This window comes from Ochotona curzoniae, unplaced genomic scaffold, assembly GCF_017591425.1.
Source record: "Ochotona curzoniae isolate NIBS_2020 unplaced genomic scaffold, NIBS_Ocur_1.0 contig_2688, whole genome shotgun sequence".
Classification (NCBI taxonomy): domain Eukaryota; kingdom Metazoa; phylum Chordata; class Mammalia; order Lagomorpha; family Ochotonidae; genus Ochotona; species Ochotona curzoniae.
Genome location: NW_024465553.1, coordinates 15,962,873 through 15,986,833, shown reverse-complemented (window position 1 = coordinate 15,986,833; position 23,961 = coordinate 15,962,873). Strand labels below are relative to the sequence as shown.

The 23,961-nt window shown below is 49.3% G+C and overlaps 1 protein-coding gene across 2 annotated transcripts in view; it reads left to right on the top strand.

The window, feature by feature from the left end:
* Nucleotides 1–468: 468 nt before the first annotated feature.
* The window catches only part of ESRRB (estrogen related receptor beta), a 44,622-nt gene continuing 21,129 nt past the window's right edge, over nt 469–23,961 (top strand). The window contains exons 1-2 of one of the 2 annotated variants that reach the window (XM_040975590.1): nt 469–832; nt 18,147–18,263. In XM_040975590.1, coding sequence (XP_040831524.1) covers nt 481–832; nt 18,147–18,263 — 469 coding nt within the window. In that variant the 5' untranslated portion in view covers nt 469–480. The remainder of the gene's footprint in view (nt 833–18,146; nt 18,264–23,961) is intronic. The other variant, XM_040975589.1, reaches the window with a different exon arrangement.

Genomic DNA, 23,961 nt, shown 5'->3' with positions numbered 1-23,961 from the left:
TGAGTGGTAGAGGGGAGCCCCACTCCTGGGGTTACTTCATGCTTGGAGCGGTCCAGGATCCTGGATGGAAGGTGATGTGTAGCGAGTTATCGGGCAATTGTGCTTAGAGTGCTTGAGGCAGGGTGTGGCCCTGTTCCATTGTAGCCCCCACTCCCACCTTGTGTGTGACTGGGCCAGCTCCTTTGGGTGAATGGTGACCATAATGTGTCACACTCAAGTCATCAACTAGCACAGCATCAGCCTTCTGAAACTTAGTCATCCAGTTTTTTGGAAAGTCCAGAAGGTTCTAGAGATCAGTTAACCCCCTCCCCCTCCCCCTCCCCCTTCCCCTTCCCCCTCCCCCACACTGAGCCACCTAGCTATCTCCCAAGGCCTTCGCTCAAGACCTCTCCCAGAGGCCCCGCCCTGCCCCTCTCCCTGCCGGAAGCCACTCCCCGAGCTGACTTTCCACACCCTTATGTCTACAGGCTGCTGAACAGAATGTCCGCGGAGGACCGGCACCTGGGCTCCAGCTGCGGTTCTTTCATCAAGACAGAACCTTCGAGCCCGTCCTCGGGCATGGATGCCCTCAGCCACCACAGCCCCAGCGGCTCTTCCGACGCCAGCGGTAGCTTTGGCCTGGCCATGGGTGCCCACGCCAATGGTCTGGACTCGCCATCCATGTTCGCAGGAGCCCCTGGGATCATGGAGGACTCGGCTATCAAGTGTGAATACATGCTCAACACGATCCCCAAGCGCATGTGCCTTGTGTGCGGGGACATTGCCTCTGGCTTCCACTATGGTGTGGCCTCCTGCGAGGCTTGCAAGGCCTTCTTTAAAAGGACCATCCAAGGTGCGTGGTGAACAGGGTGGGGCCCTGGGGCACAGGGTATGGGTCCCTCAGGAGACCTCCTGGGGTCAGTGAGTGGCCAGGTCCTGTGGCCCTTGGAGTCAGGCTTGGGAGAGCTCTGTGTATGTGTGATGGTGGAGACAGGAACTCATGTTGAGAGGGCTGGGCTGATTAAAATGACACGTACCCTGTGAGCCTAAAGAGAAGCCACACAATGCATGGGGCTCCTTGCAAACCTGGACCCCTCAAAAGGTGTAGGTTTTTGCAGAGAGAGAAAAACAAAAACAACCAGTAACATTGTTTGTTCTGTGATTCTAGACAGGACTCTGTTTTTGATCTTTCTCAGTTGCACCCATAAGATGTGATGGATATTTCCTTGCCAAACACCTGGGCTTGTCCACATCTCCACGGAAAGCCACACTGCTTGGATCCTCCTGGGGTTGGTTTCTTTCTCTCTCTCTCTTCTTGTCAGTGTATTGGCTTATCAGCTGGGGTTGGTTTCTTTCTTCTTGTCAGTATATTGGCTTATCAGCTGAATCAGGTTTTCCTTTGGTTGTGAAGTGAGCGGCAGCCTCTCCCCTATGGGTGCTAAGAAAGGTGTGCAGGAGCTGCCAGGAAAGAGAGGGTTCTACTATGAAGTCGCCTGCAGCAGTATTGGGGTGCCATGATTGCTGTGCCCCTCTTAGGGCTGGTGGCCAGGTTCATGCCCTGGACCAACTGCTCCTCACAGGACAACATTATAACTGCTGTGGGCCGTGGGCCGAGCCCTTGTTTCATTTAGTACGTCAAGTGTCTGATGAGCATCGTTAGGCACCAGGCATGGTTCTAGACTCCCTGTTCAGACAGGTGAAGACCAGCCAGATCCAGAAAACCAGGGACACCTGTCGGGCCCCACATCAGGTTTTTCCTCCTTGCCTCCCCCTCCCCCACTTTCCTCTGCAAGAGGCCAAGTTGAGCTTCCCTGTTTCTTCATTGAAAAGATTTAAGTGGCTTCAAATGGTGATCTGTTGATTAAGCCAATTGAGAGCATTAAGATTGAGCAGGCTGCTAGCTACAAGTGCACTGATAGAATGAGGTGCTTCTCCGAACCAGTCAGCTCCTGACACTGTGTTCTAGCAGAACTGTGGGCATGCTGCTCAGTTTCTTTCTGGGCTTCCATTTCTTGTGAGGTTGAGCTCTTACCCCTACCTCCCACAGAGCTGTGAAGACAGCTAAGTGAGCCAGTGTGAAGAAGATGGGCTGTAGCTTGGCACCTAAGTGCCGCATGGATGCTTCCAATGATTTTTCCTTTATCAATAGCTCTTAAGACATTATTTAGTAGCAGGTGCCTGGCTTGCTTTGTCTTACAGGACAAGCTTGTGTAGTCTGCGGACATGTAAATTATTGAGTTACTGTTTTGATCTGGCAACGTTTGCAGGACTTTTATACAGAATATTTGAAATGAACTCTTTTAAAAACTGGTGGACCTCAAAGCAGTGCAAGGGTAGACCCTAAAACCCCACATTTCCCTTCCTTTGTTTATCCCCGAAGGAGCCTTGTTACCACCTGTATTCAGCCAATGTGTGCTAAGCAGCTTCTCTCTCGGGGTCTGTGCTAGCTAGCCTCTTGTGCGGAACCATGGGTGCTTCCTGTATTTCCCCTGTGTCTAAGCAGGAAAGCCCTACACCTCTCGTTGGAATGCATTAGGGATCCTGTCATCTCTCAGGTTTGGGGACCTCATTCTGACAGTTTTTACATGAATGGCTGGATGTTTCACAAACATACTGTTTAAAACAATCTACATTTCTGAAATAGAAACTTTTTTATCCCCCGCCCGAACCCGGAGGTAGTCCTGGTGAGCATGCCATGACTTGATGTTTGAGATCCACAATTGCTTTTGTAGGAGACAGTCACACTTTTCTTTCTTCTTTTTTGTTGTTGGAAAGGCAGATATACAGAGAGGAGGAGAGACAGAGAGAGAGGAAGATCTTCCATCCGATGATTTACTCCCCAAGTGACCGCAACGGCTGGAGCTGGACCAATCCAAAGCCAGGAGCCAGGAGCTCGGAGCTCTTCCGGGTCTCCCACACACGGGTGCAGGGGTCGCAAGGCTTTGGGCCATCCTGCCTTCCCAGGCCACAAGCAGGAAGCTGGATGGGAAATGGAGCTGCCGGGGTTAGAACCAGCGCCCATATGGGATTCTGGCACATTCAAGGCGAGGACTTTAACCACTGCGCTATCGTGCCGGGTCCCACACTTTTCTTGAGTTCTGGTTGAAGTATCTGGAAATTGGATCCTGGTGTATCTGGATGCTGTCTGTACCTGAGAGCATGCTCAGCTTGCCAGGAGACCTGTGAAAGATCAGTAAACAGTCTTAATTACTTGCTACCACGAATAGGATCCTGATCTCTTCATAGAAGTCGAAAGACAAACAACAGCATCTGGGCAATCGGAATGGAACTGCTGTGGCCTCTTACCTTCCCACAAGAAGAGTTTCCTGCTGATGGCCAGAAAGAGCTTCAAATCCAAGACAGGAACCAACAGTATTGTTCTGGTTCTTTGGTGCACTCTAGGTTTATTGATTGTTAGTCCTAAGTGCACAAATGGCAGACACTTGGGAGAAATTAGGACAAATCTAAAGGGCAGACCACTACCTGTCATTGGACAGCCTGAGAGGAACCAAAAACCGAGCGAGCAGTTACTGTGCCACTACTTTGAAGAAAGGACAGAAACACAGCAGGAGAGAGGGCGCCCCAAGGGGCTAGGACCTGAGGCTGAGTGCCCATGGTTCTGCACGCAGTTAGCTGGAGGCTCCTGAGCAGGGCACAGTCTCACAGGCACCTACCGAAGTGAAGAGAATGTTCAGGCCACATGTACTAGTGCAGTAACTTGGATGGAAGGTCTTGCTCCCCAAATGGCAAGCCCCCGGAAAGCTCTGAAAAATCCACTGGCTCACACCCTACCTGCTCTTTCCATCCCTTTCTCAATGCCATGGGAAAAATATTTGTAGCAACAAAGATGTTACAATTGACTTGGAAAAGCTTTCTTGGCCAGTCAATCCTAACAAATGTTTATTGAGCCATCATTTGTCTGGCTGGGCTAGGTGCTAGTGTAGGGCAGATGGTGGGCTGCTGGAGAGGGAATGGGAGTGACTGGATAAACAACAGCCCCTTCCAAACCTGTTCATTTACATATGTAGAAGTTAAGTTTTTAACAAAGGCCTGACCTAAAACATTTACTATCTGGATCTTTGCAGAGGAAGACTCAAAATTTGTTTTTCCATTAACAACCATATTGAACAAAGCAATCAGCCTGCCCTGAGCTCTCTAGACTTCTGGTTAACCCCTGTTAGTGCATGCTGAGTATTCGTTCTAATTCTAAGCTGGGAATGGGAGCTGCAGTGTAACTCCCGGATGCATTGATGAGCTCATAGATAGACAAGGGAATCTTCCCACAGGCTCCAGGCAACCAGAGACAGACAGGCGGACACACATGCACACAACAGTGGGAGGTAGAGCTCAGGGCTCAGCGTGACGGAATTTATTTAAAGAAAGCCACGCACCTACTGGTGAGGACTGGCCAGTCCTGGAGGTAGACAAGAAGGCTTGACCAAGTCACAGGTCCCAGGGAAAGCAAGGCATAGGCTAGGACAGTGCTGAAACTGATCCGTCTATTTATCTGGTTGCTCTTTGATTCTTTTCTGAGTTTTTTGTAGGTCTTCAATGGTGGGAGTGGGTTTGTGGGTAGAGTGAGCTTGGTGGCTAGGCACCCAGATCCGCTCCTTCTTGCTTTTGGGCTCTCTGTTGGGCACTGGCATCCCTAAATTATCCCTAAGGCTCTAGCGGACATGCCTGACTGTAGTTGGCAGAAGTCAGGCCAGATCTGGGTTGTGCTTCTGACCCACAGGAAGGAAAGGCCCTGGAGGTGGCCTTTTGCACAATCCTGGGACCTTTTCCTAGGCTGAGCCTAAGCTTGTCACCCTGTCACTCTCAGTGGTGATGCTATGTCCCTTTGCACTGCAGGTGGGCATTCCTTCAGCTGTGCCCCCCCCCCCCCTTGGTTGGAGCAGCTGGGAACCTGATCTCAGCTTGTCCCAGTAAATTCCGACTTATCCCTTCCCAAAGACCTCCCCACTAATTACCCCCACCCCCTCTATTGTCTGCATGTTTTCACTTTCTACTCTCTTCCCTTCCTTTATCAGCATTTCAATACCTCTGCTAATTTGGGTCTCCAAAGACATCCCTCTCCCTGCAGCAGCTTCTACCATCCCTTCTCTTCTCCCTCTCAACTCCTAACCACCAGTGAGCCATTGTCTTCCTTCTTGGGCCCCTGGCTTCATTTACCTCTCATCCTAATTCCATAGCTCTCACCTTCAGCCTTGTCCCAGAACACCTACTGAGCGTTTTGGAGTGTGCCCCAAGATGCATCAAGGCCCAGCCGAAATTCTCTCCCATCAAACGTCTCTCTCTTCGGGTTCCCAATTCACTAGATACCTGGGTCTTATCCTGTAACTCCTTGTCCTCCCTTGGCGTCCTTCCCCCACCCCAGACATAGCCTTCTCATCTACTTCCCCACTGAACAGCTCTCCTGCTAGCTTATTTGCCTTGCGAAGTCTGTAGGGAGCTAGCTGTGAACACACACTGGACCTGGTGCCTCCTCTCCCTGGCTTGTGGGTGACAAGGAAGCTCCACAACACTCCCGGCTTCCTGGGCCTGCTCTAGGTCAGCCTGACCACTCTAGCTCTCAGTTCTCACACTCTCACCTTCTAGACCATGTGATCTGGAGCTGCCAAGGCAGCCACGGTCAGGACTCTAAAAATTCAATATCTGTTTAGCTGGCTCATGTTTGTGTTGGTGATTTTGTACAGCCTGTGAATGATGTTAGAAATATCCACATGGCCCTGGGCCTGTGCCCCCTGCTCCATGCTCCCCCTTCTAACCTAAGCCCCTACGTTGGTGGCTGAGGTCTCCAGGTACCTAGGTTTTCTCCAGCAAGCCTTCTCTGCACCCCCTTTCTCCTTTGCCATCAGTAGCCCTCCACCTGGGGGCACCTCTAGATCGCCTGCCAGCTCACCAACCCTGATGGGGCTGTTGGACTGTGCAGTTGCTTGTCTGGTTTCCCAAGCACAGGAGCGGCTCCTTGAGGACATGGGGACGCGGTCGCTGTAGCCATGATTTGTACCAGTTGCACCTGCTTTTACAGCGCAAGGCATGTAGGAGCCTTTCAATGGGTCAGAATACAAGGGGATCCCTCAGTAAAGTGGGCCCCTCTATTTTCCCCATGAGGACAAACCAAAAAAATCTGAACATGAGGTTTAGGGAATTAGATACAGTTATATGACTATAGCAATCTATTATATAATTGGCTATAGCTATAACTATATTGTACGATATACAGTACACAAATATACAGCATATGCAGACTATTATAATTATTAATTTTAGTTTTGCATATTTAAAATCAGATTATGTTAAATCATTTTTCTGTTCACATTTTATTCATTAAAGTTTATCAAATTTTTATATGAATTTTCTTGTTAGATTTTAAAAACAAAATTATTTGAAAGGCAGAGTGAAAAGGGAGTTTACTTATGAAATAGCCACAATAGCCTGGCCAGGCTGAAACCAGGAGCTTGGAACTCCATTCGGGTCACCCTTGTAGCAGCAAGGGCCTACTCACTTGGGTGCTCTCATAGCTGTGTCAGCAGGGAGTTGAGTGGGAAGCAAAACACTCTGGGCATGGACACTGTGATGGGGATGCTGGCTTCGTTGGCGGGTAAGGGAAACTTCACCTGTGGTGCCACAAGGCTGGCATGGTTTAACCCTGACTCTGGAACCCTTTCTCTTTTTGAGTCTCAGAACACAGGATCCCAGAGCCTCCTATCTTCATTGCCATTTCCTTTTATTGAGCTCTTGTGAGTATGTGTTGTTGCTTCTAACAGTGTTTCTAAGACATAAATACTTGCCTTAGGCTATTCAGGCAATACTTGGTATTGGTGTTGGTTTATAACCATGCTATCTGCAATGGATCAGTTAGGTACCATATTGCCTTTGACACCTGATATTTATAATTGTAAAATTAAATCCCCCAGGAATAATAACATTTATGTTGATTTTTAATTTTTACTCTGTTATTAATTTACATGAGTGACTGGCATTGATTGAGGTCTTTTTAGGGCCAAGTGTCTTCTCAAATATCAGTCTATTCTTTAGTGTCTTGATATACGTCGTTATAAAGACCAAAACTACTGGATAACTTCCTCTTTACTGAAGGACTGTGCTGGGCGGGAGTCCCACCTTGGTTTGGAGCTCCTGGCATAGTTGTTGGGCTCTTTAGTGAGTATTTACTGAGTGGCAGCCATTGTGCTCAGAGCTGAGTCTAGCCTTGGCCCTACCCTAGCGGCTGACTCGCTGGGGAGAAAGCACACAATACATATGATCCAGAAAGCAGCACTGGGAGGAGAGGCAGGTGCCAGCAAGAAGCAAGAAACAGGAGTCCAGAGAGGCAGTGAGGGGGAGTTAGGCCTGATTCCAACTAGGAGGAAGGAGGATGAAGAATGGGCATGGGACGAGGACCCTTTCAAGGTTAACTGAGGCCACAGATGAATTCCTGGGTCCCCCATCCAAAGAATCATCAACCATGTTTCAGGACCAGAAGGAAGACTGGTGGGGCCGGCATGAGTATGTGAAGGCAGAGTGGAAGGCAATGATGCAGGAGAAATGGGGATAAAATCTAAGACATCACAAGGGAGGCTACTGGGATTCAATGACGCTGGCTTCAGGGTCCTGAGGGCTATGCACTTCTCTTAGCTCCCAGCTCTGTGACTTCAGACAAGTGAGAGAGAGAGAGAGAGAGAGAGAGAGCATGCGAGAGTGAGTAGGAGCGAGCAGCGGCAGGCCTGGCACAGTTCTTCCTCTGTTCACCTGGGGCCCAGACACAGGTTTGCAAGGAAACTCCCCCAGGAGGGCAAGATTGATGGGTCATTCTGCCTTGGACCACCTCCAGGTCTTTTGTCCTGGAGAATGGGGCTGGCTGAGCGATCCCCAGGGACAAAAGACAGTGGCAGTGGAGACAAAGCTCCTCCCCGCCCCAATCCCCCACCTCACCCCCAGGGGGAAAGAGTTGGGAGCCAGGGACTGGTACCAGCCTGGAGACTCTAGCCAGCTGGCTGACCTTGGACAAGGACCTCTATCCTCCGGCCTCAGTTTCCATCATCTGTACGGGAAGAATGTGCTGAACCAACAAACAGATTAGCTCTCTGCAGGCTAGTGGGGGAACTGCAGGAGGAACAAATCCAGTTGCTGCTTCTGGAGGCAGAGCCAGGATGCCAGTGACAATGTGTTGGGTCTGTGCTTCTGGCCATACGCAGAGTCCAGAGGAAGGCTGTGGGACCTGACTTAGATTCCCAGAAGTCACAGCTTTTGAACTGTGTCCTTGTTAGGTGAATGACTTGTCAGTACAATGGGGCTGATTTATCAGTGGGTCCCCTGAGTATGAATGCCCGAACTCGGTGGGATATACATGCAACATGTATAGCTTCCTGCCTGCCAGACAGTAACCACAGAATGAGCAGTGATGGTTGTTTGACTTGTATCTGGCCATTGGAATCCCCTAAAGGTTTCCCAGTAGGACATTAATAGGCTCTCCCACATGATCAAGTTGATTCTGGCAATGATAGGAACCATGGCTGGAAGCAAGAGAGATAGGGATTGAAAGAACAGTTAGGAGGTGAGTCCAACAGTCCTGCTTTGAGAGCCCTGGTTACGGCCCTGGTGAGGAGTGTCCAACCTACTCAGTGGCAGACAGGTCCGAAGGAGAGATTAGGCTGGAGGATTCTGTCATGATTGTGACGAACAAGAATCAGAAGGTCTTAGATTGCTAACAGGGAGGTGGTGAAGCCGCTAAGGGAAAAGTAATTCAGGAGGAAGAATTTGTGAGTGGGGGCTTAGAGGTAGGGAGAGAAGTCTGATATAGGACACACTTTGGGACATGCTGACTTGAAGACTCTGGGATATTGGGAAAGGAATTCCAGTTGGGATTGAGGGTCTCCTGCAACCTTCAGGGCACTGCTTTTCCAAGTGTGCTCCGCCCCCCACCCAGCCAGTGGCAGAGATCTTAACACAAAGTTCATTAAAGTGCAAATTTTGGACCAGACCTTTGGAATCCAGCAATCTGATCTAACATGCCTTGCCCTTGGGGTGATGGTGAAACCAGCTTTAGTGTGAGAAGAGCTGAGAGCTGAGAGGGTTGTGGGAGGAGAAGAGGCTAGAAGGAGACTCCCCTGAGAAGGACCACATTTCTTCTGTTCTAAGCTGTGCCCCCTCCTCTCCACCCACTACCACACTGATATGTCTAAGTTGGACTCTGTCACAGTTGTGGTTGGCCAGGTGGTGGCTGTTCTGGGATTGTCACTGCCCTCAAGTGCACATCAAAACTTGCACAATTGGCGCCAGTGGCCTAGAAGCCAAACTTGGAGAGCCGGCTCCCCTCCTGGCAGGCAGGCAGATTCTGTGGTTAAACAAGACAATGGTGACTCAAATAAAAAATGATCACAAGAGTGAAGCTCTAATTGAGTTTTTACCATCACCTCAACCAATTTGTTTCTCTTTTCTCCTTCCTGTATGCATAAGGATGCAATGGGATCAAATCCTTTGAATTAAAGTTCAAAGAGCTGTTGTCATAAAAACAAAAATGAAAATGCTGGCAGTCCTGGCTTTATTGGAAGGTGTCTTGTTCCTGTCTTTCTGGGTGGTGCGTCTTCCCTTTGCAAGCATCTTTGAGATTATCTGATGTGGCAAGAGTCTCTGCAGGGAGAAAGGAGATAAAATCTGCTGATTTCTCTTTAGAAGTATTCATTTTTATTTGAAAGGCAGATTTACAGAGAAAGAAAGAGCTTCCATCTGCTGATTTACTCACTAAATGACTATAACAGATAGAGTTGGGCTGGTCTGAAGCCAGGAGCTTCTTCAGGGTCTCCCACGTGGGTGCAGGAGCACAAGGACTTGAGTCCTCCTCTGTTGCTTTTGCAGGTACGTTAGCAGGGAGCTGAATCAGAAGTGGAGCAGCTGGGACTTAAACCGGAACCCAAATAGGATGTCAGTAATACAGGCAGAATATTTGCCACCTGTACTGACCCTCTGATTTGTCTCTTTCAAGGGGGTAGTGCTAGGTGTGTGCTGCTTTAGCAGAGGACCCAGAAGAGAAGGAATGGAAGAAGATAGTTGTATTCAGCAATCGGGAAGTCACTGTTGGTGAATTCCCTGATTCTCTGAATGGGAGTCTGGTTTTGGACTCACTTGCATTAGTGTTGCACTCAGCAGATACTAATCAGGTACTGGGAATTGTACTTACATAACCAAGATGAAAGACGTAGTAATCTCTGTCCTCAGTTAAGTACCTGGCTCAGAATGAACAGCAATACAAGTAATCCCGATTAGGAAGCTCTAAGCTGGTGACTGTGGGAGTGGAGCCAGAAGCCTACCTGGGACCCAGAAGGTCACTTGAGAATGGTTGCTCCAAGCACACAGGATCACAGAAGGGGGTTTCAAATGGAGGGAGTGTGAGAGGGCCTGGGGACCCCAGGAGATCCAAGCCCAACTGAAAGATGGTTCAGGTTTCCTGAGAAGACAAGGCATCTGTCAGAGGTGGGCAGAACTAAAAGGGTGCTGGGCCTGACCTCGGAGCTTAGACTTCATTCTCCAGCCCAGTGGGGAAACACCTGGAGAGTTTGTTCAATCTGAATGTTTAACTCTTATCCAAATCATGTGTACCCATCATTTAAAGAGCATAACAGAAATGGAAATTTTAGGATGGAAGAAAATTGCCTCTAGACTTACCTGATCTCTCCCCATCTCAATCAGAAGTTGGTTTACCGGGCCCAGCACGATAGCACAGTGATTAAAGTCCTCACCTTGAACGCGCTGGGATCCTATATGGGCACTGGTTCTAATCCTGGCAGCTCCACTTCCCATCCAGCTCCCTGCTTGTGACCTGGGAAAGCAGTCGAGGACAGCCCAAAGCCTTGGAACCCTATACCCACGTGGGAGACCGGAAGATCTCCTGGCTCCTGGCTTCAGATTGGCTCAGCTCCAGCCATTGTGGTCACTTGGGGAGTGAATCATCGGATGGAAGATTTTCCTCTCTATTTCTCCTCCTCTCTGTATATCCGCCTTTCCAGTAAAAATAAATAAATCTTTAAAAAAAAGAAGTTGGTTTACCACTTCATAACATCTCTGTCTAGGAGTGATCTTCTGAGTTACTAATATTGTGATGTTATATTTACCAACTTAGCCATTTTGATATCACTTCCTGATCCAGAACATGAGGAGTTAATGCTAATTGTACAACTCATGCTAGCACATGTGCGCACACACACACACACACACACACACACACACACACACACACACACATCCCATCCTTCCATTGCTCGGTATGGTTAAATCACAATTTTTGGTTCTCATAACCAATTGCTTCTTGATGTGCCATTCCCTTCTCCCTGGGTTCACCTCTGGATCTGCCCTGTCTTTTGGTTCACTTTTACTCTGTGTAGAGCGCATGCCCCGTAGGACTGCCACAAGGCAACAGGAGGGGAATTGTGGAGAGCTGGCGTGTGTAAGTCTTCATTCCAGCCTTCAGCCCTCACACTGGGTTCATCTCCTAGTTGCATGCAGAATTCTGGTTGAAAATTTCTTCCCTCCGGAATTGGGGCACCATGGCTGTGTTTTTGCCATTTGGGCCCTGGTGCTGCTGACAAAAAGCTTGATTCCTTCATGTGAAAAATACATATTGAGGTCTCATCCTTTGAATAGAGTTCTAGGTGTTAGGGAAACTGCACTGAGTAACCCAGACAATAAGCAGAAGACGTGAGGGAAGTCAGGGGATCCAGGTTCACTAGACGAATGAGCCTCAGGCACATGGACAGGATGTGGTGTGTGTCCATAGGATCCAATTTCACTTTCCCCACCAGTCTTACTCTTGATCTTTTGTGTTTGACTTGGTCTTTATCTTGGAAGTTTTATTGATCTTTTCCTTTATCTCCTGTGATTGAAATTTTAAAATATATATATATATATGTATATTTATTTTTATTTTTATTGGAAACTCAGATTTACAGAGAAAGATCTTCCATCCACTGATTCATTCCCAAATGGTCACAATGTCCAGAGCTGAGCCAATCTGAAGCCAGGAACCAGAAGTCCCCTCTAGATTCCCCATGTGGGTGCGGGGTCCCAAGGCTTTGTGCTGTCCTTTACCGCCGTGGTCAAGAGAAAACAGTTCCACCTTGCAGGATTCCTGGTGCTGCCCTTTTGCTCAGAACCACAGAGCCTCCCTGTCTCCTTTCCTTCCACCCCTGGCAGCTACTGGCCCACATCTTCCGTACTGTTTCCCAGAGCTTTCTCCACCAATTCTTCTGGGGCTTCTGCAGGCCTCTTAGCAATGGGAACTCTTGGTCTTCAGACCCTAGAAATTTTCACCTGGTTCCTATCTTCCCCTCCACTGGCCTTTTCTTCTTCCCTTGGAAATAGCTGAAGTTAGCACATATTTCTCCACAGCTTTTTCTTTCAAAAACCTCTTAGGGTTGGGTATTGAACTTCTAGAGCCAGGCCTCAAAATTTTTTTTTCAAGGATTTATTTTTATTGGAAAGGCAGATTTCCAGAGAGAAGGAAAGACAGAAAGAAAGATCTTCTATCTGTTGGATCACTCCCCGGGTGGCCTCAACAGCTATAGTTGAGCTAGAAATCAGCAGCCTTTTCCGGGTCTCCCATGTGGGTGAGGGTCCAAAGGCTTTGGGCTGTCCTCCTCTGCTTTCCCAGGCCACAATCAGGAAGCTGGATGGGAACTGGAGCCGTCAGGACATGAACCAACAGCCATATGGGATCCTGGCACATGGCAAGACAAGGATTTAGGCAATGAGCCATTGTACCAGGTCTCCAGGACTTTAATTCTTATTCTAGTCTATTGTCTGATGTTTTTAAAAAAAAAATGTTTATTTGAAAGGCTGAGTGACGAGAAAGAGAGAGAGAGGTTGATTCATTGGTTCATTCCCTAAATAGTTATAACAGCTAGAGCTGGAGTAAGTTGGAGCCAGCAGCCAGGGACTCCATCTGGGTCTCTTAGATGGGTAATGGTAATGTGGCCCTCCTTCACTGCTCTCCCAGGTGCATTAGCAGAGTGCTGGATGGGAAATAGAGCAGTTGGGACTTGAACCATCATTCCAGTAGATGATGGCAGTCTCACAAGTAGGGGCTTAACCTACTCTGCCACAACGCCAGCCTCTTGCTTGATTTTTGTTTCAGCCCACAAAACACTGGCTCCTTTAGCTCTCCTTTAGAATTTTCTGATGGTTTTCATATTCTTAATTGCCATAAGCTCTGTTTTCCTCTTTTTAAAAATTTAAATTTATGTGCTTGCATTTTGTTTGAAAGACAGATAAACATACAGAGACAGAAAGACACAGAGAGACCTTGCATCTACTTGTTCACTCACCAAATATCCACAACAACTGAGGCTGAGCCAGCTACAAGCCAGGAGCTCACATGGGGGGCTGGGACCCAAGTACTTGAGCCATCACCATTGTCTCCCAGGCTTTACGATTAACAGGAAGCTGGATCAGAGCTGAATAGTTGGGGCATGAAGCAGGCACTCTAGTATGGAATATGGAAGTCCCAGTTGGAGACTTAACCACTGTGCTGAACATCTGCCTTGTCCAAGCTCTGCTTTGTGACTTTTGGTGGCATGCTATTCTTGTTTCATGAATGGGAACTGCTTCTTCCTCAGTTCAATTGATGATACAATAGTGTTGCTTTTTGAGGTTTGCTTTTGGCTTCTGCCCTTGTACTTTTTTTTTACTATGTGTTTTGGTTAGTCTTTCCAAAAATGTATTAGTCAGTCAGGTAGGCTTTTTTGCAAACAGAAGTGAATAGCTTTTTGGAAGGGGTGTGTGCGTATGAGTGAGTGAGAGCGGAGGCTGGGAGGGTGGAGGGGGATTTCAGAAGCTCAGACAGGTGTGGAAAGGTTGTCCCAAGACTTCTCTTCACTGGCTGCTCTTTGCTCTGATGCTACACCCCCTCTTGAGAGTCCTGTAGATGCCAAGGTATAGTCATGAGGGTGTAAGGTGATTGCCAGAATTCAGGGATTGGGTTTAGAGACAGGCAGAACTCATGACTTGATTTGCAACATCCACCGACCCTTGTTTCCGGCCCTCAGCTTCCCTTGCGTTTAGTTGGGGCTGGGCTCCTGGAGTCTGGAACACCATTTGCTCCTGATCTGCAGACATTCAGCCAGTGTCCCCCGGTACAGGGTGTGGAGGGATTCTTGGCGGCCACTTGGACTGATAGTGGGGACATGAGTGCCGCCTGCACACACACACACACTTCCCGCCCCTGCTGCCTTTGTCCAGTGCTTTTTGCAGTCATCATCTATGCCTGAGGCTTCTGGGGAGCTACATATGAACAGCTTCCTTTTGTCCATATCCCTGTCTGGCTGTAGGGTTTCTGTGCTCCCCAATGTTCTGAGCACAGCTCACTCCTGCATGTCCTTCAGCAGGTCTTTGTGAAGCCATGCAGACATGCGTGCTCGTTGTGTATGATGAGCCAGGGATCCAGACAGGGATTCGGCACTGGAAGCTCCTTGGCATCTCCAGGCAGTGTACAGGTGGGCCAGAAAGGGGCATGCAGACCTGGGAGGCTGTTCATCCCGGGGACGGGCATCGGTGGAGGGAGTGAGGGGATAACAAGGAAGTAGGATGAAGGATACAGGATGGAGTCTTTCAGAATGCAGGACTCCAAGATGCCACCTTCTTTTCTGACCACCTGCCACTCTAGCAAGAAACAGAACAAGAAATGCAGGCCTGGGTGGAGGTAGGTTCTGTCTGAGGAAGCATGAAGGACATCCTGCAGGTGGTTGGATATAAGGTCAGGAGCATCCCACAGACATATGCATAAAAGGGAAGGAGGCACAGGCTGGGCATCTTTGCAGGTCGTTGCCAAGAGCACGAGAGCCTGAGACAGGAATGAGATCATTGCTGGTGGGTGAGGAAGAGAGGAGGACGGAGTGTGGGGGACAATAGGTCACCCAGAGACGAAAGGGACAGTGTCTGCCTTCTGGGAGTGGAACCCAGGGCTAACCAGCCTTAGCCTTTTCACAGCAGCCACTTAGAACTGTGGCTGTCCTGACTCAGCAGGGCCAACCGAGCCAGTTAGTCCTTCATCACTGGCTCAGGGCAGGGCTGCTGAATGTACAGCAGCTGCTCAGACACAGCTGGTGGGGATGCCCCCAGGGTTTCTTATGCTTAGGACAGTCCAGGGTCAGGGAGAGCTGGGGGTGATGGTTAAACCCTCTGCCTGGAGGTCACACAGGAGGCTGTGGGGTACCACCCTTCTGTATGCTAGCAGGAGACACTGCAAAGTCAGCTTCAGCTCCAGACCTGCCTGCCCGAGGTGGAACCTCAAATTTCCCCGTGGCTGGGTTAGCGTCTAACACCAGGAAGATCTTATCCCTGTGGTTGCGTCCACCCTGACAAATCTGCCTGCAAGTAAAAACAGGCATGGCAACCTTGGCTGCTTGCTGGAGCATGTTCTTCACTAAAACTTTTACAGATACTTTTATATGTGTGTTTATATATGTATGTATATATATGTACATAGGTATATATTATATATACATAAATTATATATACAATTACAAAATAAGTATATATATATATATATCCTTGTATCCATCCACCTGCAGGACATTCCACCTGGAGGGTCCCACACTTTCTTAAGTAGAACCCCTCATTGCCCAGCCTGCACCTCTTACAGCAGTCCATGCATCTTTTTTTTTTTGTAAAAAATGTGTTTCATTTATTTGAAAGGCAGAAAGAGACACACACAGGAAGATGAAATCCTCTCTGCTTTACTTTCCAAGAGGCTGCCGCAGCTGGGGCTGGGCCAGGCTGAAACTAGAAGCAGTCTCCCATGGGAATGTCAGGGCCCCAGGTACTTGAGGCATCACTTGCTGCCTGTCAAGATGTGCATTAGCAGGAAGCGGGATCAGAAGCAGAGTTGGGATTTCCACCCAGGAACTCTGATAAGGGATGCAGATGTCGCAAAGCACCCCTCCCCACCAACCTTTATATGCGTTCTGTCACCAAATCCATACAAATGGAAACTGTTCATGAGAGATGTGCACTGTGCTCATGATCTAGATGAGCCTACCAGGGTTGCCTGAAGTGGAGTCTGCATAGGGTCCACACTGGACACACTCCCAGGTTAGGTTAGAAACCTGGATTTGTGCTAGCAGTTGGCTGTGTCCCTGTCCTCTAGGAGCCCAGCTTCAAGCCTGTTGTGCCCAGATGGGTGTGTGTGTGTGTGCATGCTCATGTGTGCTACCCAGATTCCTGTACTGTTCCCGAGCCCTCCTACACTCCCCTAGAGACCGCAGGAATTCAGGGATTAATCTCATCACTTTATCAAGGAGGCACTTACAGAAATTACAAGGCCGTGCCGCCAGCCTGGTTTTGCTGGCAGTCAGCCTCTGGAGCCATAAAACAAATTGGAAGGACCAAAAATAAATAAATAAAATTAGAATTCTCTCATACTCTCTCCTTCTCTCTCTCTCTCTCTCTCTCACACACACACACGTCCTCAGATAGTCAAGAGCATTGTTTACAATTTGCTGTTAGCACTCTTGTCCTGGCCATGGTTGGGTGGGGGGGAACACACTCACATGAGGTGGGAGACCAGGGCCAGATCCACCTGCACCCTTGACCTCCAGTTCTGAGCAGGTGCAGGGAAGTTGGCAGCATACAACAGCGGCCTCCCCAGGCAGCACAGGATGGGCTGAGGTGGGGGCCAATTTCCATAGTGCCTTCTAGACCAGGAGGAGTTGTTTGTAGTATGTCAGCCTTCTTTCTGTTTCTCTTTTAAATTTAAGCTCTCTTATGTGAATAATGGGAATTAACTTCCCAAGAAGCCACATGCTCTAAGAAATCACTGGAGTGGGCCTGGTGTGGTGGCCTAGCAGCTAAAGTCCTCGCTTTGCATGCACTGGGATCTCATATGGGCACTGGCTCTAATCCTGGCAGCCCTACTTCCCATCCAGCTTGTGTCTTGGGAAAGCAGTGGAGGATGGCCCAAAGCCTTGGGAACCTTGCACCCGCATGAGAGACCTGGAAGAGGCTTCTGGCTCCTGGCTTTGAATTGGCTCGGCTCCAGCCATTGTGGTCACATGGGGAATGAATCATCAGACAGAAGATCTTCCTCTGTCTCTCCTCCTTTCTGTATATCTGACTTTCCAATAAAAATAAATAAATTTAAAAAAAAAAAGAAAAAAAATCCCTTAAAAAAGGAGAAAAGAAATCACTGGAGTTTGAGAAAAAGGAAGGGGGTGGGATCAGCCTTGGGGTACAGTGGATTAAGCTGCAAGCTTGTGACCCTTGTACCTCATTTGAGTTCTAGTTACTGCACTGCTCATCCAGCTGTGTGCTAATGCACCTGGGAGAGCAGTGAAAGATGGCTCAAGTGCATGGGCCTCTGCACCCCAGTGGGAGACCTGGAAGAAGCTCCTGGCACCTCCTGGCTTCAGCGTGGCCCAGTTCTAGCCACTGGGATCATTTCGGGGGTGAACCAGCAGGTGGAAAATCTTGCCGCCTTCTTTGTGTGTAGCTGATTAAGCCTCTGCTGTATGGGTGCTGGTTTGAATTCCCACTGCTCTACTTTTCGACCCAACTCCTTGTTACATGCAACTAGGAGAACAGCAGAACATGGCTCAAGTGCTTGGGCCACCCACGTGGGAAACCCAGATGAAGCTGCCTGGCTCTTAGCTTTGTCGTGGGCCAGCTCTGATAGTTACAACCTTGTGGGACGTTAACTGGCAATTGTGACTTACTAAAAAAAAAGGCTGGAGGTCAGCAAATCTTGATTGGTGGTCTGGTCAAGGGGTTGAGGGGTGTCTGATGTCATAATCCAGGCCCTAGCACCTGTGGTCTCAGAGTTTCCTTGAGCCTGGGGTATGGCCCAAGGCTGGAGGCTGGGTGGTAGAGGTCATCTGCATGGACATTTTGGTCAGCACAGGGCTCAGATGCCAACTTGGTGAACCAGTGGCCCAGCTCTGGAAGACATTTGAAGAGTGTCTTTCCGGGGAGCTACCTGCCTCCCTGGCCCACCAGTCTTGTGCACTTGAACAACTGTCTGAGAGACTCTGAAACACTAAGAGCCCCTGCTTTGAAGAACGCTGCCTGGGAGGGCCAGTAGGGGTAGGAGACAATTGTGGGCCCAGCCAGTGAGTCCCTGTCTGTGTCAGGGCCCTGGATGGCTTGCACCTGCCAACCCCCTCTCTTGTGTCTGCTTGCAGGAAACATCGAATACAGCTGCCCGGCCACCAACGAGTGTGAGATCACGAAACGGAGGCGCAAGTCCTGCCAGGCCTGTCGCTTCATGAAATGCCTCAAAGTGGGCATGCTGAAGGAAGGTGAGAGGCCTGTGGGACCCACTGAGACCAGGCTCCTGGTGCCACTTCGCTCCCTAGGAGAGTTTCAGGCTGCTAGGAAACAAGCTGACCCCTCCTCCTAGGGCGGTACATCTACTTTGTGTGTATGTCTTCTGTTTCTTTGCTAAGACACACTGCAGAGTGTGCACGGCTGCCCTCTTCCAGGCAAGATGGGAGGGTGAGCAGGTGGGGTTGGGAGTTCTCTGTTAAAGGTCCGGGGTAGACTCCTGACTCCCCTGGGCTCTGGATCCTTTGCTTGGCCCTCTTTGGAGCCAGCCTCTTCCGCCCTGGAAGGAGTAGGTTTGAGAGGTTGTTTTACTGTCCCCCATGCCCTCGAGGGCTTGCCCTCAGGGACTTGGGGGTGAAAGTGGCAGAGAAGACCACAGTGGATTAACAGTGCCCACCTCACAAGCAAACTGATCCTCTGCTTGCCGGTAGGTGTGCAAGACACGGCCCTCTTGTTCTAAGAGGGCTGCTCTCGCCCTTCTCCTCCCTGCAGGCTCCCACTCCTCTCTCAGGTATGTCCCAGGCGTAGACACCAGCTCTCAAGGATAAGGAGTGGTGTCAGTGTGATAGTGACCATTTTTAAGGATGGATCACACGTGAAAGTGGGGACATGGCTAGGCACCCCAGGCTACACCTTTCTCTTCGTCAGCGCAGTTCCCAGTCCTGTGAAAGGGCGACCGTTGCTGCTGCTGTAGGGACTCTTCCTCATTAACCTGTGGATCTTCTTGGTTGAATGAATCTCATTCAATGCCATTGGAGAAGGTGGTGTATATCTGTGTGTGCCTGTGCATTTGTGCACATATGTGTATGTGTGTGACTGTAGCTATATATGTATGTGTGTGCATGCCACTGTGTGCATACAAGTACAAGTATGTATGTTTGTGTGTATTTATGTGCACATGTATAAGTGTTTCTGTGTCTCTGCTTGTGTGTGTATATGTATGTGTGTGTGTGTGTGTTTGGTTATGAGAGAGAGAGTGTGTGTGTTTAGCCCCTTCTGTGGATTACCAAGGGAGCTGGAGAAAAGTCTAACAGACCAAGGATTTTATGCTGCTAGGCTTGGGGAACCCTCCAAAAGTGGGAGGGAGGAAGCAGGGATTGCGGTGTGAGGGTTTGAACAGGTCATCTGTGAGAATGAAAAGTAGGCTGAGCTGGGCTTGCAGAAAGACCAGATGTTGGTCCAGTTGGACCTCATGCTTGGTGCAGGCTGAAGCAGGTCCCTGACTCCCAAACCCGGCTTTTTGTGCTTCCCCAGAGCATCATGGTGTTACCAGGGGAGGCAATGGGGCTGCAAGGCCCCTGAAAGCAAGTCTTAGCACTGGCTCTTGTCAGAACGGGGAGGGTAGAGGCCACCACCACTCCATCTTTGGAGTATGTTGCAGTGCTGAACAGGCCCTCAAGGGGCCAGCCAGTGTTGGGGAGAGAGAAGAGGTGCTTTCTGGGGACCACCTTAGGAAGTGAGGAACAGCGGGGATGGACATGGCCAAGTGCACAAGTGATGGGCACCTGCCAGAAGTGAGCCAGGTGCCGTGTGTCCCCAGGGTGGTGGTGTTTTGGGGGTTGTGGGTAGGTGAGAACACGGGCATGGGACCTGGTGGGAGCCCCTTGCCAGTCAATACCTCCGTGAACAGCCCTATTGTTGATGGTCCCTACCCACAGTGACAGCTCATGTCTCCTGCTTCTCCCAGCAGACCTGCTCCTGAGGGAGGAAGAGGAGCCTGCAGTCATCAGGACGTACCTGCCACCCCCTGTCTGGCATCTCTTAAGCCCAAGTCTGGGGAGAGACTAGACAAAACTGAGCTCTTCCCCTTAGTGTCTGTTCCCAGCAGGGCCTTGGTCACTTCCTGGGATCTGTGGCTCCACGGGGACTAACCTCCTGCAGAGGGAGAGATGCCTAGCCAGGAGCCTAGGTGCTTGCCAGGCAGAGGCTCTAGCAGGTGTGGTGACCCCCTACTTTTGTTTGGGTGGTCCTTCTGGCTGACTTGAACTTGGCTTGGAAAGACAAACATCAGGGCCTGGTGTGATAGTATAGCGGCTAGCTAAAGTCCTCACCTTGAATGTGCCGGGATCCCATATGGGCACTGGTTCTAATCCCGACAGCCCTGCTTCCCATCCAGCTCCCTGCTTGTGGCCTGGGAAAGCAGTCAAGGATGGCCCAAAGCCTTGGGACCCTGCATCTGTGGGAAATCCAGAAGAAGCTCCTGGCTCCTGTCTTTGGATCGGCTGAGCTCCGGCCATTGCAGGCTGCTTGGGGAGTGAATTAATGGATGGAAGATCTTCCTCTCTGTTTCTCCTCCCATCTCTAAATATATCTGACTTTGCAATAAAAATAAATAAATTAACAACAACAAAAAAAGCAAACATCACCATCCTCTCAAACTGCTCCTCTTCTCTTGGTACCTAACCCCCCATGACTTGGGCAATAGGCTAGGGCTGAAACCAGATTCAGGGAAGGAGAGAGAATGATGAGTGCTTCTCCTTTCCCTCCATCTCTCTCTCTCTCTCTCTCTCTCTCTCTCTCTCTCTCTCTCTCTCTCTCCTTTCCTTCATCTGTTCAGTTCTTGCTTTGGTGCAAAGAAGGCCAGGTGTGTGGGTTTCTCTGGCTCACTGTACCCGAAGACTGCTGTCCCTCAGGGACCTAAGCTCATATGTTTTCAACTGGTTGAGGACCAGTCCTGGTTTGCATCCCTGTATCTTCCCCCTGTACAGCCCTCGAGTGCCCAGAGCCAGCTGTTTAATGAAGCTGCTGTCCACGGACCTGTCTTGCCTTCTAAAAGCAATTCATTCTAAATGCTTGTTCACTCCCTACATGGCCATGACTGAGGCCTAAGCCAGGAGCTGGGAACTCAGTCTCTCATGGACTGCAGGGCTTGCACGAGCAGGAAGAAGGAAGCTAGGGGCCAGGGCCAGGGATGGAGATGGAACCAAGGAATCTGGGAGGATGGCACTGTCATGGGCCAGTCCTTTTTCTGGGTTCTAGAACACAGATAAGGGATTCCTGTGGCAGAGGGGGTGTACACGCCGGTGAGGGCGTGGACGGACTTGGCCTCTGATCCAGGCAGGCCCTGGGCAGCCCACTACTGCTTTCCCCTAGGCTCTGTGCAGTGCTGCTTCGGCTGCTTGTTGCACACAGCTCACTCCCTGCAAACTTCACCTTCTCCTCACCTGGCTTCACCTCCCGGCTGCTCTGTTTCCTCCCCCAGCTCAGTTCCCGCCTGCCTTTCCCCAAGTGTTTTCTCAAAGAGATTTGATTGCAGTGAAAGCTGGGCCAACGTCCTCGCACTGTGCTCTTACTGTCTTTCTGCTTGTTGGGGAGGTGCACAGCTCCTCCGGGGATTCCGGATAATTGGGTTAGTGGCCAGCTCATGTCAGGAAATTAAAACGAGATCCTGATCAGGTTCCCACTGCATGGGATTTAATGGCTGGGTATTTATAGTGTTCTGCCTCCAGACTAAGCCAGAAATCCCACTTTTCTGGCCCCATGAATGAAGAAAGAGAATGAGAGATGACTCATCTTTAAAAACCATTTTTCTTTTTCCAAGATGCATTGAATATTTTGAATCAAACCGACTCCACAGCACTGCAAAGGAGAGTGTTGCATTAGAGCCTGAGAACTCAAATGTGTGCCTGTGTACTCATCTGTCAGCTCCTGGGATTTCCCCATGTGCCCTGGAAATCTGAGCACAAGGACCACTGGTTCGGGCTGTGTTGATTGGATGAAGTTGTGGGAGATGGTCTTGTCCATGTTGACTCCTTGTGGCTGTTGAGTGTTTCCCAGCATTGGTGACAGTGTTCCTATAGACCTGGTCCCTATGGTTCCCTGGATGTCATTAACATCCCTCCCCTCCTGTCAAGTGGGAATCATAGCAAGTGGCTGTTTCCATCTTGCTCCCAGTGTTCAGGGGAAGTTCATAGCATTGTGCCACAAAGCTGATGTTCAACGTTGATTTGAGATAGAATCCTTCATGATGTTTTACAACCAATTTTCTTTTTAAAATTTTCTTTTAAATGGCAAGTAATAATTGTATATATTTATGATATAGGATGTGATGTTTTGACCTATGCATATATCATAGAAAAATCCATTCAAGCTGATTAGCATATCCATCACTTTGTTAATGCTTCATATTTTGGCAGCGAGAACATGAAAACCCTATTTTCGCTATTTTGAAATACATGGTGATTACTGCTAACTGCAGCCACCATGCCATATGCAGCTAATGAATTGAGTATTACTCCTTCAGTCTAGAGCTCTGTACCAGCTGGTCAACCTCTTCCCTTTCTCCATCTCTCCCTGTACTTGATTTTCTTCACCCATCCAAGAGGCAGTTTTGAGCATCTTATAGCCTCTTTCTGCATTCCCTAGCTGACGATATGGCTTAACATTTTCTCAACAAGATAGGAACAATCAAATGTAGCAATGGCTGGAGCTGGGGTGGTCCAAAGCCAGGAGCTTCATCTGGGTCTTTCACATGGGTGCAGTGGCCCAAGCACTTGGGTCATCCTTGACAGCTTTCCCAGGCACATTAGAAAAGAGCTGAATTGGAAGTAGAGCAGCCAGTATTTAAATAAGAGATTCTGATGGGATGCTGGTGTTGCAGGTGGCAGCTTAACTTGTCCTACCACAGTGCTGGTCTCAAGAATCTCCTTTAAAAAGTAAACATCGGGGCCCAGCACGGTAGCCTAGTGACTAAAGTCCTCGCCTTGCATTAGCTGGGATCCCCTGTGGGTGCTCGTTCTGGTCCTGGCAGCCCCGCTTCCCACCCAGCTCCCTGCTTGTGTCCTGGGAGGGCAGTTGAGGACAGTCCAAAGTGTTGGGACCCTGTGCCCATGTGGGAGACCCAGAAGAAGCTCCTGACTTTGGGTTGGCTCAACTCCAGCCATTGCAGCTGCCTGGGGAGTGAATCAACAGGTGAAGGATCTTCCTCTGTGTCTGTCCTCCTCTCTGTATATCTGACTTTCCAATAAAAAAAATTAAAAACAAACCTTTAAAAAAAAGTAAACATACTATATATTATATTAGGTAGAATAAAGCTAAGCTGTTCTTTATTTTTTAAAGATTTATTTTATTTTCATTTGAAAGTCACAGGTAAGAGATACAGAGATCTCCCATCGACTGGTTCAGTCCCCAAATGAACACGGTGGCCAGATATGAATTGATCTGAAGCCAGGAGCCGGAAGCTTCCCCTTGGGTCCTCAAGACCCTGTATGGTCTTGCCTCTTTCCTACCTCCTCAGTGTTATGTGAGGGAGGCCCTTCTCCGATGCTGCCCCTGCCCCCACTTCTCTGCTCCAGCCCACTGGCTTGCTTCTGATCTGTAAATGTGACAAGCACTTTCCTACCCTAGCATATTCTGGCCATTTCCTCTGACCCTCTTGAGGACTGGCTCCTTATCTTCTAACCTTGACCTCCATGTCAGCTTTCTCAACAGGGACTCCTTTCCCACTCCACGCCTTGTTTTCCTGCCCCTGGTTTGCTTCTTTGTTGAATATCTTCCAGTCCGGAATCATCATCTTTATTTGTCTGCATCTGTATTTCCTCTGGCAAATTGCCAGACTGGCAGATTGCCTTTAGTTAGAACTGTCAGTTCTAGGGCAGGTTGTGACTGAAGTACACGATTGAAAGGCTGCCAAAGCAGTGCCTGAAATCAGCAGACAGTAGTGCTGTGATTGAT